This window comes from Drosophila subpulchrella, chromosome 2L, assembly GCF_014743375.2.
Source record: "Drosophila subpulchrella strain 33 F10 #4 breed RU33 chromosome 2L, RU_Dsub_v1.1 Primary Assembly, whole genome shotgun sequence".
NCBI lineage: Eukaryota > Metazoa > Arthropoda > Insecta > Diptera > Drosophilidae > Drosophila > Drosophila subpulchrella.
This window is the reverse complement of record NC_050610.1, coordinates 6,111,735-6,129,359: the sequence shown is the minus strand read 5'-3', so window position 1 is coordinate 6,129,359 and position 17,625 is coordinate 6,111,735. Positions and strand designations below refer to the sequence as shown.

General features: G+C 36.6%; 1 protein-coding gene across 4 annotated transcripts in view; it reads left to right on the top strand.

Annotated features, from left to right (window-relative positions):
* The first annotated feature begins 8,749 nt into the window (after positions 1-8,749).
* Positions 8,750-17,625, top strand: part of LOC119546923 (disintegrin and metalloproteinase domain-containing protein 10) — a 91,480-nt gene continuing 82,604 nt past the window's right edge. For 3 of the 4 annotated variants that reach the window (XM_037853556.1, XM_037853557.1, XM_037853554.1), the window contains exons 1-2: positions 8,750-9,026; positions 9,781-10,278. In XM_037853556.1, the coding sequence (XP_037709484.1) occupies positions 10,215-10,278 (64 nt within the window). In that variant the 5' untranslated portion in view covers positions 8,750-9,026; positions 9,781-10,214. The remainder of the gene's footprint in view (positions 9,027-9,780; positions 10,279-17,625) is intronic. The other variant, XM_037853555.1, reaches the window with a different exon arrangement.

The window sequence follows — 17,625 nt, the reverse complement described above, 5'->3', positions numbered from 1 at the left end:
ATATACGCTTAATTTTATTGACTCTTCGGAGGGGAGGCTGCTGTCCAGAACGGATAAGCTGTTAAGATAGCACCAATTCAGCTAAATTGAATTTTACATAATACATGTTTGTTGTAGTCCCAAATATACATATGCACACAAATATCTCCCCATTTTTCTGGCACTGTATGCTCAACGAAGTTTGGTTGGGGGACAATTAAAGTTTTGGGGGGCGGGTGAAGAAAAAAAAACGACTGGAATTGCCAAACAATTTTTGGACAATATTTTAAACTGGGTGCTTTAGAATGGGTGTTAAGGGAGGCTGATGACGGGGTCGGGAATGAATGTTTGACTTCAATGGGCGAACAGAGCGACACGGGCTTCCGCTGGCAGGAAATTGAATTGCACGAACACGCGAAATTACATCATTTTGGAACCACGGTAAACAATTTCCCGTTTGCACCTAGCCGTAGTTTTTTTTCTTCCCCCATTTCATTTTTGCTGCATATTTTCAACCAAATTTTGACAGGCAAATTTTTCGTTGCCTAGCTTCCAAGCACCCCTTCATCTACCAATCCTTGTTAACGGCAATTTGTGCGAAAATATCAATTTCACTTTTTTTTCCCCCTCGTCCATTCTTTATGACCATTTTGTGTGGGATTTCGAGAGAGAAAAGGAGAACAACCGTGTGCAGCAAAAAAAAACATTATGATAACAACAAAGGCAGCCAAAATGTCTGCAGTGGCAAAAAGACTGACAGCCAGCATATAGAGATCCGGATACATAGATACATCGATACACATGCTAGCTTAAAAAAAAAAAAAGAAAACTAAAAAAGTGGCGAGAATCCATGAATCCATGCCACTCCCACTGGGACACACAGGCCCTTCGCGTTCTCAAACATGGCAGCACTGTCAAGTTTGAAAGGATTATTGCCACTTGCCGCTTGCGGCGAACGTTCTTAAAATGTAACACGTTTCAAACAAGTTTAGATACGTGTATGTTTTGTCTGTTGTTAGTTGAGTCTGGGTTTTCTGGCTCTCGTATCTCAGTCGGTATCTCTTCGGGCCAACAGCAGCGTCTATGTAAAAAGTCATCAACGGGGGCCAGTTTGCCCAGGCCTAGGAAACAAACAGCCAGCAAAGAGCAAAAACAAAACACAAACGGCGGCGACTGGTTTGACGAGCTTTTTTCAATGGGCTCGCGACCAAAACCAAAAAAAAAGGAGTACAAAAAAAGACAGCCCTCGGTTTGAACTCTCCTCTGGCCAGCTATCCCCAGCTTCGTCCCGGGTTCAAATCCGATTCCAATTCCGACTCCAAGCGGTTATAAAAATTCGCGCTTGGTATTTTTTCCCTTTTTTTTTTTTGCTTGCCAACTAAAACCAAAAGAGAAATGTTAGACTTTGAGATGCTCTAAGCACGCAAGCTCAAAAAATCAACTCACGAAAGACAAACGGATTGTAGTCGCCAAATATCAAAGAAATTCAAGCAAAAATTCGCTGGCAGGCGAGAGGGGGGACAATTGTGTAAGATTGATGGGAATGCTGAGGTCATTCATCATGCGATTCTCGTCTTGATTGGACATTTCACAAGGCTTGATAGACGAAGGTTTCAAAATACATTTGCCCGCACACATATATTTATTGAAGATTATCTTAAAAAGGAGCAGGAAGGGCAAAGAATTGCTCATAATCGGATTGATGGCGAACGAAAAACAAATTTGTATTTACGCTTTTCATGTGCGAAAAAGTCTTAAAGGGATTCAAACTTTTTAAGATACCATTAAAATTACCTTTTTAATTTACACCTTATTTATCGGAAAAGTATATTTACTGGAAGCCCAATAAAGATCCATAAATGAGATACGCAATCTTATCTTGTTCTCAAAACTATTATAACTTACTATATATAACCAAGCCCTATTACTTCAAAAGGAATTCAAATAATTTCCCTAGACAATACCTATCCGATGTGTTTAATGACCTTGCAGAAATGTTTTTACGACAGATAAGCAGAAAGCTATTACTTTCGATGACGTAAAGTTTCCATTTTGGGAACCTTTTGATAATTATAATTACATAGACACTATTTATTCTGAATTGTTGGTACACAATAATATAAGTCCCACAATAATATAGTCTGGTTTTAATTATTTTTATTGATTTTTTATGATAATTGGGGAATTAAAAAAATCGTAGAAGTTAACTAATCTAAGCTCTATGTACATTTAAATATTAATAAGGGTTTTCGGTGATTCTTTCGTGTTTTCTTATAACATAGCTCATGTAGAAACAAACTGATTTTAACCTTTCCAACCAAGTTGAATTTTTAAGAATCAGTAGAGGTCAAAGTTAGGATAGTTAAGATTGCAATTTTTTCACACTCGCCTGCAGAAATTCAAGGGACTCTCGGTTCACCCAATTTTACGACTGCAGGGTATTTAAAATGTAAAACTTTAAGTGCGACTCACCTTTAAGAGGGGCTGGCATCGGTATTGGTATTGGTGTGCGAGTGTCTGGCTGCCAGCGGCTGCATTGGTGTGCGTGTGTATCTGTGAGTGCTGCTGCTGCATCTAAAATCTAGATGATGACGATGGGAACGATGCTGCACATCCTGGCGGCCATCTTTTCGACTGGCAGAGTTAACTTTTTAAGCCGCCTCACATGTTGTTTTCTCCGGCTTTGTTGTAGTTTCTCGATTAACACTTCGGCTGCATGGTTTTGTATATGGATAAATTCGTTATAGACGTGTTTTTTCAAACGGTTTTACGACCGAATTGATATTGTTAAAGTGATTTACTGCTGGCCGTGCGCACAAATCAAGTTTTTTGCCTTTATGATTCGTCGAAAACGAAATAAATAAATAAATAAAACCAAAATTAATCGACGGAAGCCCCGCAAAAAAAAAAGCTTTTGAAAGTGGCCCACGCAGGCGGCAAATAGCAATAGTTGAGAAATGAGATAAATAATGGCAAAAAATCCAAATTAAAGTGTAATAAAAAAGAGGTCTAACCACTTTTTTCCCCAAACAGCCGAACAGCTGAAAAAACACAAAACTGTCGACGAACCTTTTGGCCATTTCCAGCCGGTTTGCGGGCAGAACAAATAAAACGGGGAAAAAAAAAGAACTGATGAAAAGTTTAATAAATCAGGAAAGAAAAATAGAAAAATCCGAACCAGTTGCAAAGCGCCAGCAGCTGATCTCCCCCGGAAAATCAGAAAACTCAAAGCGCGTCCACACAACCTGAGCAAAGGACCTGCAGCCGGGCACTGAATTCCAGGAGCGTACCGCCTGCCACGGACGTCAACTTATGTAAAGCCGACTGCCAACTGCGAAACTTCGAGCCGCGCACGAGGCCCACATCGCTTTCCCCACACTTTTCCCCATTTTCCCCATTTTCCGGCATTACTGCCGAAGTAAGTGCGTGCGAGCGAGACGCCAGCAATGCAATTTTGCGGGCCAAAGTCAGGCAGTTAACCAGCAGGCTGGTCCGCTTCTTCTTCTGCCTCCATCCTGCTGCCTGTGGCTGCCCCATCAGTGTGTGAGTGTGCGTGTGTGGCGCCTGCGCACTGATCGCACAGCTGACGGCGGTACAGGAAAGGAGCGGAGTTGCCTCAGGATAGGGTAGGGATCCCAAAAAAAATACACCAATCTTCAATATTTATACTAAAAAAAAAAAAATTAAATTCCTATTAATAAAACTAAATTTTAAAATAATTTATTTTAAAATATCTTCTCTAACTAATCATTTAATATATCATGATTTTATAGATACGCCAGAGTTCAAATCTAAGCAGAATATGGATATACATTATAAAGTCGATTTAAACAATATTATATATCTAATTTTTAAAATAAATCATTTGTAAATATTTTTTCTTATTAACCATATAACTTATCATGACTTTATAGATCCGCCAGAGTTAAAATCTAATCAGAAGCCCTCTTTAATATGGATATATGTACATTATAAAGTCGATTTAAAATATATTAAAAAATAACTACAAGAGCTATTCACATATAGTAGTTCTAACATATTTCTATAAAATGATCTTTTCCATCTACGACTGACAACCTACTGACACTTGCGAAATTTCTTTTGTTTTATGTAACAACTTTAAAAGTCAAACAAATAAGTTATACGAGGGTGCTGACTAAGTATCTTCCAAGCCAATTCCAAGACCATGCAAATTGAGTTCAAATGAGGGTGGAAGATATGTCTGTGGCATCCCTGATATTTACTTAGCCTTAACAAAATAAGACGACACAAAATATTATTAAAACAACCCTTCATGTAAGTGTATTAATTACATATTAAGAGTAAAAAACTTCGGTTTGACAAATTCCACCTTACATAACCATAAGCCCGATAAGATTTTAGGCGCCCAACCCTGAACCGTCCCTGGAATCGGAGGTTAACCGCTGTTGCTAGGCGCCCGACGCAGTCCCTCCTCTGCCGACGTCGGCAGAGCTACGCCGACTGCAGAGCCAGCTGATTTCTGTGGCAGCGGAATGGAACGGGGGTTTTCCCGAAAAGTAACGGCTCTTTCGGGGAAAACTGTTTTTTCGTATTGATTTCGGGGCGCTGCATGTGAGATTCCCATAAACAATATATGCATTCTAAAACAGCCAATGAAAGGAGCAGGGAAGAGGGGCAGTGGAGAGGGGGGGAGGAGCAGAAAGAAGAAGAAGAAGCAGAAAACAAGTTCTAGGCGCACAGTGGGGCAAGTTTAGAGGTGACCACTGTGCGGCAGCCGCAGCGGTTCTAAATTCGCATTTGCAGTAAATGTGTTCGCTCTTCTCATTCTCTCTGTGGGTCTCCTTGGTCTCGCAGTAAACCTGTTTTTTGTTGGAAATTCTTTTTTTATAGCTTTTGCCACTTGCCACCAGACCAGAGCAAAATAAATAAAACAACAACAAAAAAGTATTTCACAACTTTTGTTTGCTCGCTGTTTTTTTTGTTGTTGCTGTTTCGCTTCTGTTTATCATTCACTGTTGTTGCCACCGTTTGGCGTTTACCTTTTGCACAATCTTCGTTTACATGAAAGCGGCGACACGCGACCAAAGCGACACACACATTCGCACTAACACCTACACACCCACACGCGGACGGGGAACGCGGACAGACACACGGATACGGATACGCAAACGCGGAGGTAACGGTAACGGAGAGAGAGAGCGAGCACGTCCAAGCACGTCCACCCGCAACAACAAACGAAGAGCATCTGGGGCAGTGTTGCCAGGTGACACGACTCAAGGCCCCCTTTGGGTATTTATCACTAAAAAATCCAGATGGTCCCGGTTAACTTGAAGAAGTGCGCGCGCAGTTCAAAAGGGCTGACACTTTAATGACAGGTAAAAACCAAGGTGTAGTTAGCTAGTACCCAATTCCCCTGGAGGAGAATTTTATGTCTCACAGTAGCTGCAGTTCGTCGAAGTACCTACAAAATAATACAGCACAAACATTCTTTTTTTAATAGATAAAACAAGGATTTATTTTCAATCAACCTGAAGGAATGCATAGGTCCATATCATATTTGTTTAATCCATTACCCTACTGTTATGGTTAAACATTACTTCCCCTGTTTAAAAGAGGAATTAATTTTCAAATTCGTACAAACCAAAACGTTTAAGTGTGTTTTGAATGTCATAGTTCAAATTAAAATTAAAATTGGCTTTATTTCCAATTGGGCGCTGAAAACCAATACTGGCAGCGCTGTTAATAAGGCGAAAGTTGCCACCTGACATACTGATATTATCGATAAATTAGACCAGGGACACAGTATACTCCACTTTTTCCGCGGCTGATTCAAATTTCTTATTGATAAGAAAAATGTTTCGGCTGAGTAAAATTGAATTCACTTATATAAATAAAAAAAAAATATCTTTTGCATTTTACAAAACTTCATAATACAACTAAATTTAAAGTACTTAGGTTTAAAACAATGTTGGACCTTAATTAATATCTGAACATTAAAAACAATTTAATGGAATCGTTAGTTAATTATATTTGAATTATAAACAGAACCAAAGTAACAGAGAATTACCAGTAAGCTATCTAAACAATATAGCAACGGGCTGAAAATGCATTTAATAGAAACAGTTCATAAGCTTTTGGTGATTAACAGAAACTTGTGTTTTAAAAGGTGCTTTTAGGATATTTGCACACGGGGGGTTTCTGCTTTGGAGCTCATTTTCAGTATTTTAGTGGTTTTCTTCGGTATTTGTTACGAGCTTTGTGATTTCTGTCCTTGGCGATTCGGTGATTTCTGTCCAAATGGTTTCGAAATTTTTTGAGAATAAAATGTCAATGCCAAGTCAGCTGGTGGTCTTGGGAATTTTTAATGGTGCAGGGCCATTAGGCCTTCCAACCTTCAGCAAATGATCTCATTGTAAAAAAGAGATGTTGCTATGCTTTTTTATAGGAAATTACCATCCTCCAGGATTTGTCCTTCTCGACCTGTTGCACCAAAACGTACATTACACCAGTTTACAAAAAAAAATTGATGAAATACGCACTTCAGGAAACCTTTGTTTTCCGGTAAGATACATCTCCCTGATTAAGAAAAGGGCATTTAAAATTTTTTCTATGGTACCAATTTTTTTTAAAGTGTAAAAAACGTTTTTCGCACTTTTTTATTTTCTAACTCGAGTTGTGATAAACCGAATTCGGCCATTGAAGACTCTTTTTACAGGTAATGGAATGCCCTTTAACTTTCTTATACACACCATTGATCTCCATTCTTTAGTTTAGAAGCTACACTTCGTCAAAGTTGAAAAAGTTGGAAAAAATGCAAAAACGCTGGCATAAATTGCTTCTTTAAAAATACACGCCTAAAAACCGAAATTAGTTTTATGTTGTTTTCTTAAAGGCTGAACTTTAACGGAGAATATAAGCCATTGATCACGACAATCCGTTGGTAAATCGATTTTTTACAGATTTTTAAACGTATATACCCAAGTTCAGTGTTCGGGAGCAGCGGCCGTTAAACCTTATTTTAAATTTTCAGTGTTGGGGAACGCAAGAATTTGGTGCAAGTTGTAGTGCATAACGTCAGTTTCCTTGCTATTTCCTTGCTAAAAATATATGAAAATGATTTCCTTGTAACTGCAATCGCATACTTTTTAGCTTGCCCAGCACTAATAGCAAAGAAACTGACGTTATGCATAACTACTTGCACCAAAATCTTACGTTCCCCAACACTGAAAATTTAAAATAATGTTTAACGGCCGCTGCTCCCGAACACTGAACTTGGGTATATACGTTTAAAAATCTGTAAAAAATCGATTTACCAACGGATTGTCGTGATCAATGGCTTATATTCTCCGTTAAAGTTCAGCCTTTAAGAAAACAACATAAAACTAATTTCGGTTTTTAGGCGTGTATTTTTAAAGAAGCAATTTATGCCAGCGTTTTTGCATTTTTTTCAACTTTTTCAACTTTGACGAAGTGTAGCTTCTAAACTAATGAATGGAACTCAATGATGTGTATACGAAAGTTAAAGGGCATTCCATTACCTGTAAAATGAGTCTTTAATGACCGAATTCGGTTTATCACAACTCGAGTTAGAAAATAAAAAAGTGCGAAAAACGTTTTTTACACTTTAAAAAAAATTGGTACCATAGAAAAAATTTTAAATGCCCTTTTCTTAATCAGGGAGATGTATCTTACCGGAAAACAAAGGTTTCCTGAAGTGCGTATTTCATCAATTTTTTTTTGTAAACTGGTGTTATTTATCTAAAAAAAGGCATTTGAATGTGCAACATTCTCCCAAAATTCTTGCTTAAAATATGGATATAATAAAAAAACCGTATGAGAGGAAGGTGTTGTAAATGCCTTTAAGGGTCCAAAAGGTTCCAACTTGTGGAAACTCTCGTGGCGTCACTGTTGGCCCACAATAGTCCCTGTTCAATATTCGATACGCTTGCCTGAATGGGACTCTCATCCTCGATCAATTTGCTTATACCAATAAATAAATTACTTGCCACTGAAAGCATTCCACATTCTAGCGTTCAAATTTTGTTTAGTTTTGCGATGTAATCCATTTTATTTTCTTGAAAACTTAATTCGCACGTTCGGCATTCGGGTGAGCCTTTGGTATTTTTGCGATTTACTTCTGGCTCTCCATCTATCCCTAGGCAACTGCTAAGACTCTCGATTTCTCGAGCCCATAACCAATAATGCTTCTACTTATAAATATTACTACATAAAATAATGGTCCGCCAGTCCTTCAACATTTCTTCCATCTGCGTTTCGTCCGTTAATTGGGTGCCGAATTTGTTCGGCTTGGCCGTCACCGACAGGGCAGTAGTCACACCCAGGGATCCTAAGGATCAAGACAGGGTGCTCACTTCGCAATTATGTTTGCGTAGAAAATAAAGTGACATAGGCAAATTTATCCCTCTTCTTTTTGTTGACCTTTTTTCCCTGCTCTTCCTTCCAAAAAAGAATTTCAGTAGCAATTGAATATTTTTTAACGAGGCGATTTCACATTTTTATTGACCCACCGCAATACTCCTTACTTCACCAGCTCGTCATATGCTACAATGTAATGATAAACGACACAATCTTATAATTTAAATAAAATGCACTAATGCCATTCGCATGCGATAGTGGCAGCAACCGGAGGAATATTCTCAGTGTGACCAATGGAAAACAGCGATAGTAAGACCGCTGATGGGTCTACAAAAAATACACACAAATAAAGCAACGAAGACTGGTCCCACTAAATACATACATGTTGTAAGACGGGTAGTTTCAAAAAAAAAGTTGGACGAGTTGGACGCGTATCTCTTTGTAACGGATCTCGGAACGCCGTGGGAGTCGGAAAGTCGGAAAATCGCTAGACGCGTGTTCGCTGCGTTGGTGTGCGTGCGTGCGTTTGCCAGTGTGCGTGTGTGTGGGTGTGCGAGCGGGTGAGCGAATAAATAAATAAATAAATCGCCAAGTCGGGCCTGGAAAATGTGCGAGCTAATCAAATAAAATGCCCCCGTTTCTGGCCAATTGAGAATTGTGGCTAAACAGAAAATTCGACGGGAGTTCAAGTGAGTGCCAATTGCGGAGACAAAATGGCTGCATTTCAACGCATTTAATTTACGGGCAACGCAACACAAAGCGGAAGAGAGAGCGCGAGAGAGCAGGACGGAGAGGCAGTCGGAGAAGAAAACACAAAAGAGAGATAGAGAGGAAGGAAGGAGACAAAGGGGATCGAAAAAAAGTAAACATGCAAAAAACATGGTTAAATTAGCTTAACAAAATAGTACACTCTTCAAGTGTTATAAATTAAAAGACTTCCAAAAATGGTTTATTTATTTATTTCAAACATTTTTGTAAACATATCGATTTTGTTTTTGTTGTGGCAACAACAACAATCCTAAAAGCAACAATAATTAATTTAATGCATTTCGTTGCGTTTGCGCCGCAGCTGTCTCTCTCTCGCTCTCTGTTTGCATTTGCTTCTCCGCTCTCTTCTTTGCGCTTGCCCACTGTCTTTGTGCGGGTGCAAGCGAGAGGCCAATACCCGTTCTTGTTGTGATTTTCTGTTTGCTTGTATTGTTTTTGTTTAATACTTTTTGCTTTCAATTTTGTTTTGGTTTTTCGCAAGAAAACTAATTTTCAATAAAAGTATTAAAAGCAGTTGTGACTCAAAAATAATTCTTAAAAAAATAAATAGACAAAGGATTATCATAAACAATTATACATATATAAAACGGAAAATTATTTGTTTTTTATTTCTTACCGGAAAATTATTAAAGAGAAAAAAGTGCCAGTGTATAATATTTTCTTTTTTACCTTTAGAAAAACATCCAGTGAATAAACACAGAAAATAAACATAAAATTAGTTGATTTTTTATTTTCGCTTTTAATTTATTAACGAGAAAATATTGGACTAAAATAAAAAATAAAGAAAAAAGTGTACGTGACAAGAGCCCAAAAAAAAGTGGAAAAAATAGCGAAAATAATTCGTGCGTGCGAAAAAGTGCTGCGAAGTTTTATGGCCCATGCAAAAAGTGCTAAATTTGTAAATGGCATGGAAAGTGCAGAGCTCTGATTAAAAAGCCGCGAAGAGTGGAGCGTGAGGTGCCCAGAAACGCAACCAACTACTGCCAAACGGAAATTATTATTAAAGTTATTAAAACCAAACAACGACCCCCGAAAAAACTAATCAAACAGAAAATTGTGCTAATTCTGTTTAATCGAACACCATCCACGTTGGATCCCCATCGCATATAATGTCATCAAAATGTATTTTCAACATTGTATTCGTATCGATCATTTTCATCATCATCGTAAATGGTAAGTTGCGAAACGATCTTATTTAGGTCTGTGATTAGCTAACAAATTATCTGTTTAGCAATTTACAATAGAGTTTTTTTTTTCTTTTTGCAATATTTTCCGTTAAATTATTTGTGAAAGAAAAAATCTTCAGTTGAGTTTTTTGTTTTGATAATCTTGAACTTTTCTATAACTTTTTTCACATATAATTTGCCGGTAATAATCCGTAAATTATTTGCGAAACATTAAAATGTATTTGCTCTTTTCTAAATATATATTTTGTTAAACAATGTGTCGTAAAAAATAAAATAATAAAATAAAATAAGTATAAAATACTTGTTGTTTATTTACAAATATTTAAAATACATCCACATTAGAGGTGCAGAAAAATAGATGTTTTTCGATGTTACATCGATGTTTGCATGTTAAAGCATCGGAAAAGCGATGTTTTCTGAACCTCTTATCCACATAGGCTAGTAAAAACTCAAATTCCTTTAAAATGTTTCATGATATAAGTGTTACAGTATTTTACCATGCACTTGAAACACAAGAAACAAAAGAAACCACAATAATCAGAGCTTAAAATGAAACACAAGGGAGCTGCAAATGACCCATAGACAATAACATTGAAACAAATGCTCAATCAGGCGGAAACAAAGTTAACATTTTCACCCAAGAACCCTTCGAGCAACAAAAATAATTACGCACTTTGCCGGGATAATTGACGAGAGAAGGATTTCAGGGGAGGATATTATTTTAAGGGTGGAGCAACGGAGGTACTCTTATAATTTTAGTAGACAATTTGGGGTAATTGTATCTCGGCTTTTTCCCCCCACTATTTTCCTTCGGGGTTATTTGGTTATTAAACAAATGGGGTTGCTCATGATAATTAATTTAATTTTGCTTTTGTCACTTAAAGTGAATCCACTGAATTTATATTCTTTCTAACTATCTATAGTATTTGTTTTCAGTCTCTGGTTGCCTTTTACTTTTTTTCTCACTTGCAGGTGCCAAGGTTTCCAATTTACATGACTCCCATAACTTTATATATAAACTTTTCACATAAGTTAGCTACTCATTTGCATGTATGTATCAGATTCAGATTCTACTTATTTATTTCAACAAGGCAAATCCATTGTTAAAGCAGAAAGAGCGAAAAGGTAGAAAGCAATGAGGTGAGTCATGAAGACCTGAGTAAACCTCTGCCTCTGGGGACTCATCCATTTTTATTGTGAAATAGTCAGCTAAGGTGGAGAAAGGGGGATTAACCAATTTCATAGAAACAACATACCATTTTTGAACTTTGAAAATATTGAGTTTTAAAAATATTAGAACATTTGGATGTCTATTTATACAAGATAAATTGTAACAATTTAATAAAAGTTCAAATTTAAAGCTAAGTTATGCTTTATTATTAAGCAATGAAAATTTATCGATTAAAAGATATTTAAATATTTGGATGTCTATTTATACAAGATAAATTGTAACAATTTATAAAAGTTCAATTTTAAAGACCTTGATAAGCCGTGTGATTTTTTTTTCGCCACTTTAACTAATTTGTTTGCTTGGCAAGATTTTCCTTAGTTCAACATTACGAAATTCGAGGCGGGGCATGGCTCACAAGCACAGGAAAACAACAACACCGACAACCACATCCACTCTTGGCTAATTAGCCAAAGTCAAGCAACATGAACATGGACAAAACACAGAGATGGAGGGCCAAGAATCAGACGGCGAAGAAGACGGCAGAGTGGCAGAAACGAAAACTGGTTTATCCACTTGGCCGGCTAATCTGACAACAAAGAACGAGAGCCCCAAGAACCGAGAATTGAGAGCCCAGAGCCGAGAATCAAGCTGAATAGAAAAGGAAAGAAGCGAAAAATTGCGCTTAGTCTCAGCGAAAAAAGGTCAATGTCTCGGTGTTATCTGTCTGGGCAGCAAACATATACATTTTCAAAATAAAAAATTATATAAATAAATATGCAACAGCTATCGAAGAAATGTTTTTCTTCCACAAAAACGAGCAGCGGAAGCGAAAGATATATAAATATAAAAAAAATGCCCCAGAGAGCAACAGTTTTTTGGATACAGAAACAAGATACAGCTGGGAATTAAGATAAAGATACTCTATCTGTATCTCAGTTTCAGCCTAAGATTGCGGCTACTTTTTTACGTAACTTTATCTGCATCTGTTTGGTTTCGTTTTTTATCTCATTTTGGCTTTATGAGAAAATAAAAAAAAAAGTCTAGTTAAGATTCAATATTCTGCTCACAAGTGAAATGAATTTCTAGAGTCACATCTGGCTTTTTCTGGTTTTTATTATTATTATTGATAAGCTGTTGACTAAAAGTTCGTTCAAATATAATTTCAGCCAAACAAAAAGCTGTCATAAATCATATAAGAGATGTGGTTAGAGGGGGGAATATGGGAGTATGATAGGGCCCAGAACAATGGACACTTTGCCCGGGCATTTATGCAATTTTCCTTTGCTTTATTTCCCGTACGTGCCAAGTGCAACATAGTAAACAAACAAATAATGAAGCCACCAACCAAAACTAGAGATGACAACGTGACCGCGGCGGAGGAAGAAGTTCGTGCTGTTTCATAATGAACGGTCAAAATGACCTAAAAACTGTATGGTTTATTTGGAAAATCCCACCCAGATGATATACGGACTTATCCTATTTTTGCTGTCGTATCTGCCAGCTACATTTGTATCTCTCATTGCAAAGTGAGTGTGTTACTATCACAAGTCGCCAGGCATGCGACTGACATTTATTGTTCGCCGAGTGGCAACCAAATAAATGAAATATAATATATAAAAAAAAATACATACACGTATTTATATGCGAATGTACATGCGGTGAATAAATCCCTTAAGCTTGTTGAACGACTGAAGCGCATGGCACTTCAAATTGATGAGTAGCTTTAATGAAAGGGCGTGACTTGATGTAAATTGCCTTCTTCTAGGACGTTACACATGCAGAGAAATGTAAATGGGTTTTCCGAGGGTGAAAGCGAAGTAAACGTCGTTATCCTGGCAGGTGAAACTCGCGTTCGCAATTTCCCATTTCCCCCATTTTGCTAACCGACTTAAATGTTATGGCGTGCGCATTTCAATATGTGCCATTCATTATCGTAATCCTCAAATGTCATATATACTTTGGCTAATCCTTTTGGAAATTCGTAGTATTTTTTTATACCATTTACATAAAAATTAAATTGGAGTATAAATTAGTACACTTTTTAAATCATTTTACTAAATAAAATTTATTCTTCCCAATTACGATTAGAAAACGAAAATTTTAACCTTACTTTGGCTTTAAATACGTATTTGGTTTTTGTCTCCTTTCAAAATATTTATTTATTTATTCTGTCCGAGTACAATCAATTGAGTCTCCCAATAATTCAAGCAAAAATTTGTTTTTAATAAAGAGTGAGATTGCATATCACTCTGTCTTCCGCTGTGAATCACTCTTTGTCTTTTTCAAAATAAACTTCAAGACATGGGAATGCTTTTCTGGACTCCTAAGGCTATCTAGAGTATTTAAGATCAGGGCTATCTGCTTCCTTTGACACCCTGATTAATGTGTGTTTGTGTAGCCTTTAATTCAATCAGGAAGCCCAAAGTTGGCCACTAAATGTGCGCTTAAATTGGATTTTATGTGAGAATTATGCTGCCTCATTATGCCAAATGGCCTAAATAACAATCAAAGCGGGACTTCTCGCATGGAGGTTGGTAAAATTTAATTAAATTATTAAAGTTACGCGGTAAGCCACAGAGATACGAGGGGATACATAAACAAACAGACGAGCATCAGACAAAGGCATAAAAACTTTTCTTTTCTTTTCATTCCTCTTTCCCCCATTTCATCTCCTTTTTTTTCCCCGAGTCAAGTTGCGAGGCATAAACAAACAGAAGGCAAACGATTCGCCAAGACGGAGATACATTATGCACAGACGCAGCTACAGATACAAGATACACCATGCAACGCACATACACTATGCTACACTACAGCCCGACAAAACGAATGGAGAAACAAACAAAAATAAAACGGGGAAGCGCAGATAAAGGAGAAAACTAAGAGAATAAGACCAAGTCAAAGAACATTTTCGTGTTGGCATTCGCTTTTCGCATTCAAGTGCAGATTCACATTCATTTGACTTGGGCACGAAATTATGTGCATATATACCTAAATATGTAGGAGCACAGTTCGTCCTTTTTAGCCGCAGATATATATATTTTTCCAGCAGATGAATAGGTGTGTTTTGGCTATCGTTTACCTCCTGTTTTCCTTCACATTTAAATAAATTAAATATGAAAACCTGCAACTAACTGCTGGTATGTTTAGCAAGCAAAAGTTTTAGGCATAAAGAACTTACATATTATTTTAATGGGCGTAGGCTGCATTACATATTAAAGATCCTTTAAAAATTAATCGAATTACAAATATAACTTTATAGATCTTATATTATTAAAATCACTTTTTTTTTTATAAAGATTGATTTTTTTAATCAACATGTTCTTTACTTGATCCAAACTTCTTATCTTGTGGGAATAGAAATTCTGGTTTTGAGAGATTTCTGCCTTTCGTTTTCCTCATTGTTGCCTCTTCATCTTTATGCGTTTTTCCACTTTGTCTGGCCCGCAATTTTCTTATTGTTGCTCGGGGTTACGACGTCTAAAGTTGGGTGGAAAACTGGAAACGGGTTGTTGAGGAGGTCGATGATGATGATGATGGGGCGGCGTTCGCTTTTATTTTTATTGTGTCTCCACTCTGCCACAGAAGTCGACATTTTTATGCTGCGTGCTTTTGTGGTGGGGTGGGTGTATAACATCATCACCCTCGGATGCGCCCCTTTAGTCCTCGGCTTTTCCGGCGTTTTTCGTCGGTGTGCCAAAGTTGATTTTCATTAGTTTTAATGCCGCTCATTATGTTCGGGGTCTGTCTGTGTCTGGAATCTCTGTCTATCTGGTTCTTCCCTGCCTGTGGGGCACAAACAATCCGTACTCGCATCCCAGACAACACCGCGCACGCAGATTGCTGCCAATAAAGGCAAACTTTTGCCAAAAGAGTTGTGTGTGTGTGCGGTTAAATATTTCATTTGCCACTCCGGGATTCAGATATGCAGAGGAATGTACATGGATATGTAAAGTTTTCTCATAGATGGTAGCCATCCATTTGATGGGGGAAAAAGTCGGAATATCAAAAATATATTCAAGAATATAAAAATATCAATATTTTAATTTACTTAATGAGTTTTAACAGAAGAGAGAAACATAGAAACCGAATATCAAATATATATTTAAGAGTATAAAAATATCAATATAATTAACTTAAGGAGTTTTTACAGAAGACGGAAACCTACCATTTTATTTTTTTAAAGATTTTTATTTCGTACCTTTTTCTTTAAATTTATTTTATGGTCGTAATGCTTATAGCCAACATGAATTGTACATAAATGTGTATGTGTATTTTCATACATGTTGGGAAATGCAACGGGCAAATAGTTGCAGCAATTTTTCGCCATTTCATATATCATATGTCATGCTTCCTTTTTTTTTTCTTTTCTCCTGCCAATATAACTGGATTGATATGCAGCAAACAAATATTAAACAATTCCACAAAAGCATCAAAAAGGCATTTTATTTTGCTGAAATATAGGTATGCCACTGTCAGCATTTTTTGCCCAATCAAAAATGACGTTAAAATGTATATGCATATAAAAGAAATAGCTAGAAATAGGTGGAATAAAATTTAGAAAACTAAAAGCACTTAAAAAAAACTTTTTATGTTGCTCAAAAATTTGTAAGTTTGCGGAAACTTAAAATGTTATTTCTACGAGTCACTGTGTTTGCATAAAAATATCATACCGATAAGAACAAAATGTGTTTAAATTTCACAACAGTTGTAATAAGAAGAAATAATACAAATTTGCTTTAAATGTTTTCTGGTTGATAAGAGTACCAGACTGTCTTAATATAAATAAATAGCCTAAGCATTTTTATAACTCAAATATTAATTAAAAATTTCTTATCAAGAGCTTAATTTTTGTGTCACTTATTATAGACCAAACCTAAAAGTCATATTGTAAGACTCTTCCGAAACCGCAAATCTAGTCGATCGTAAATCTCCTCCACTGATAGTTTAATCTTCTTTTATATTCCATGGCATTGATTTTGTCGAACTGACAGATTAATAGATACACCAAAAGTAAATTATTCCGAACCGTTGGGTCATTTGTCTGCATATCGGTTTAGGATTTGTTGAACGGAATAAAATGAATGAAATCAAATTAAAGAGACGTTGAAAATGTCCACAATAAAATGTTGCTCTGCAGAAACCATTTTACAAATACGTGTACGTTTGCACGAACATTTATGCATACAAAAAAATATTGTACAAAAATCGGACCAAAAGCCATTAAGTCAATGAATGGGCAATGTTAGAGGTAGGTAGGTGTACTATCCATGCTTCAGTTCATTTAAATGTGATTTATATACCATACACAGGGTTGTCATGGGTGATGGGGGCACGTAGAAACCGAAATGAAAAGAAACGAAAGTGTAACAATCTGAGTGGCGTTTCCTGCAAGAGTGCGTAGAGTTTCATAATCATTTTCACCATTGTTATGATCGTAAAGAGACCGTTACGGACAGGCAAATTGCTCTTAATTTGGAAAATATATGTATTCCAATATATATACTTACAATCAATAATGTAGGATTTATAGGTATATAATTGACCATTCCCATTTAAAACCAACTTTACAAGTATGTTAGCCGATTTTGATTTATTAGACATCTGCAACCCTTTTTGAACGCTTTGCTCAGGCTGCGGTTCACCACCAAAAAACCACCCTTGAAATTAACCCCAAAATTTGTCATACATCAAATTCTGTCAATTAAATTGTGCCCAAAACATTAAATGAAAAAATGTATGTAAAATATCTAAACGGAACGCGCAAGGCATGATAGTAACAAAATAAGTCAATTAAAGGCTTTCAGCAATCTGTATTTTTTTATGAATTCGCTGAGTAAGCGGTTCTTAATCAAGATCTATAAATTAACTTGGTGGAACTCGGAAGGCAATTTTAAATTCACCATAGAAACATTTTCTTTTTCCGCTTTTGTGGCTTGGTTTATGTGCCTAAAGCTAAAAATAATGTCCTGGGAAGAGACAAAAGAAAGCCGCCTTTGTCTGACTTCTCAAAGCTGGCGGAATAAAAATCTAATGAATTAAAATATGAAATGCCTTTTTTTCTATTATTGGACCTACGGTTTTATAGCCACTGGCGTCTGCTTTGTGCCTGAATATAAAGTCCTATCTCAACGCGTGTGTAAAGTTCAAAGGGAACCTAAAAGA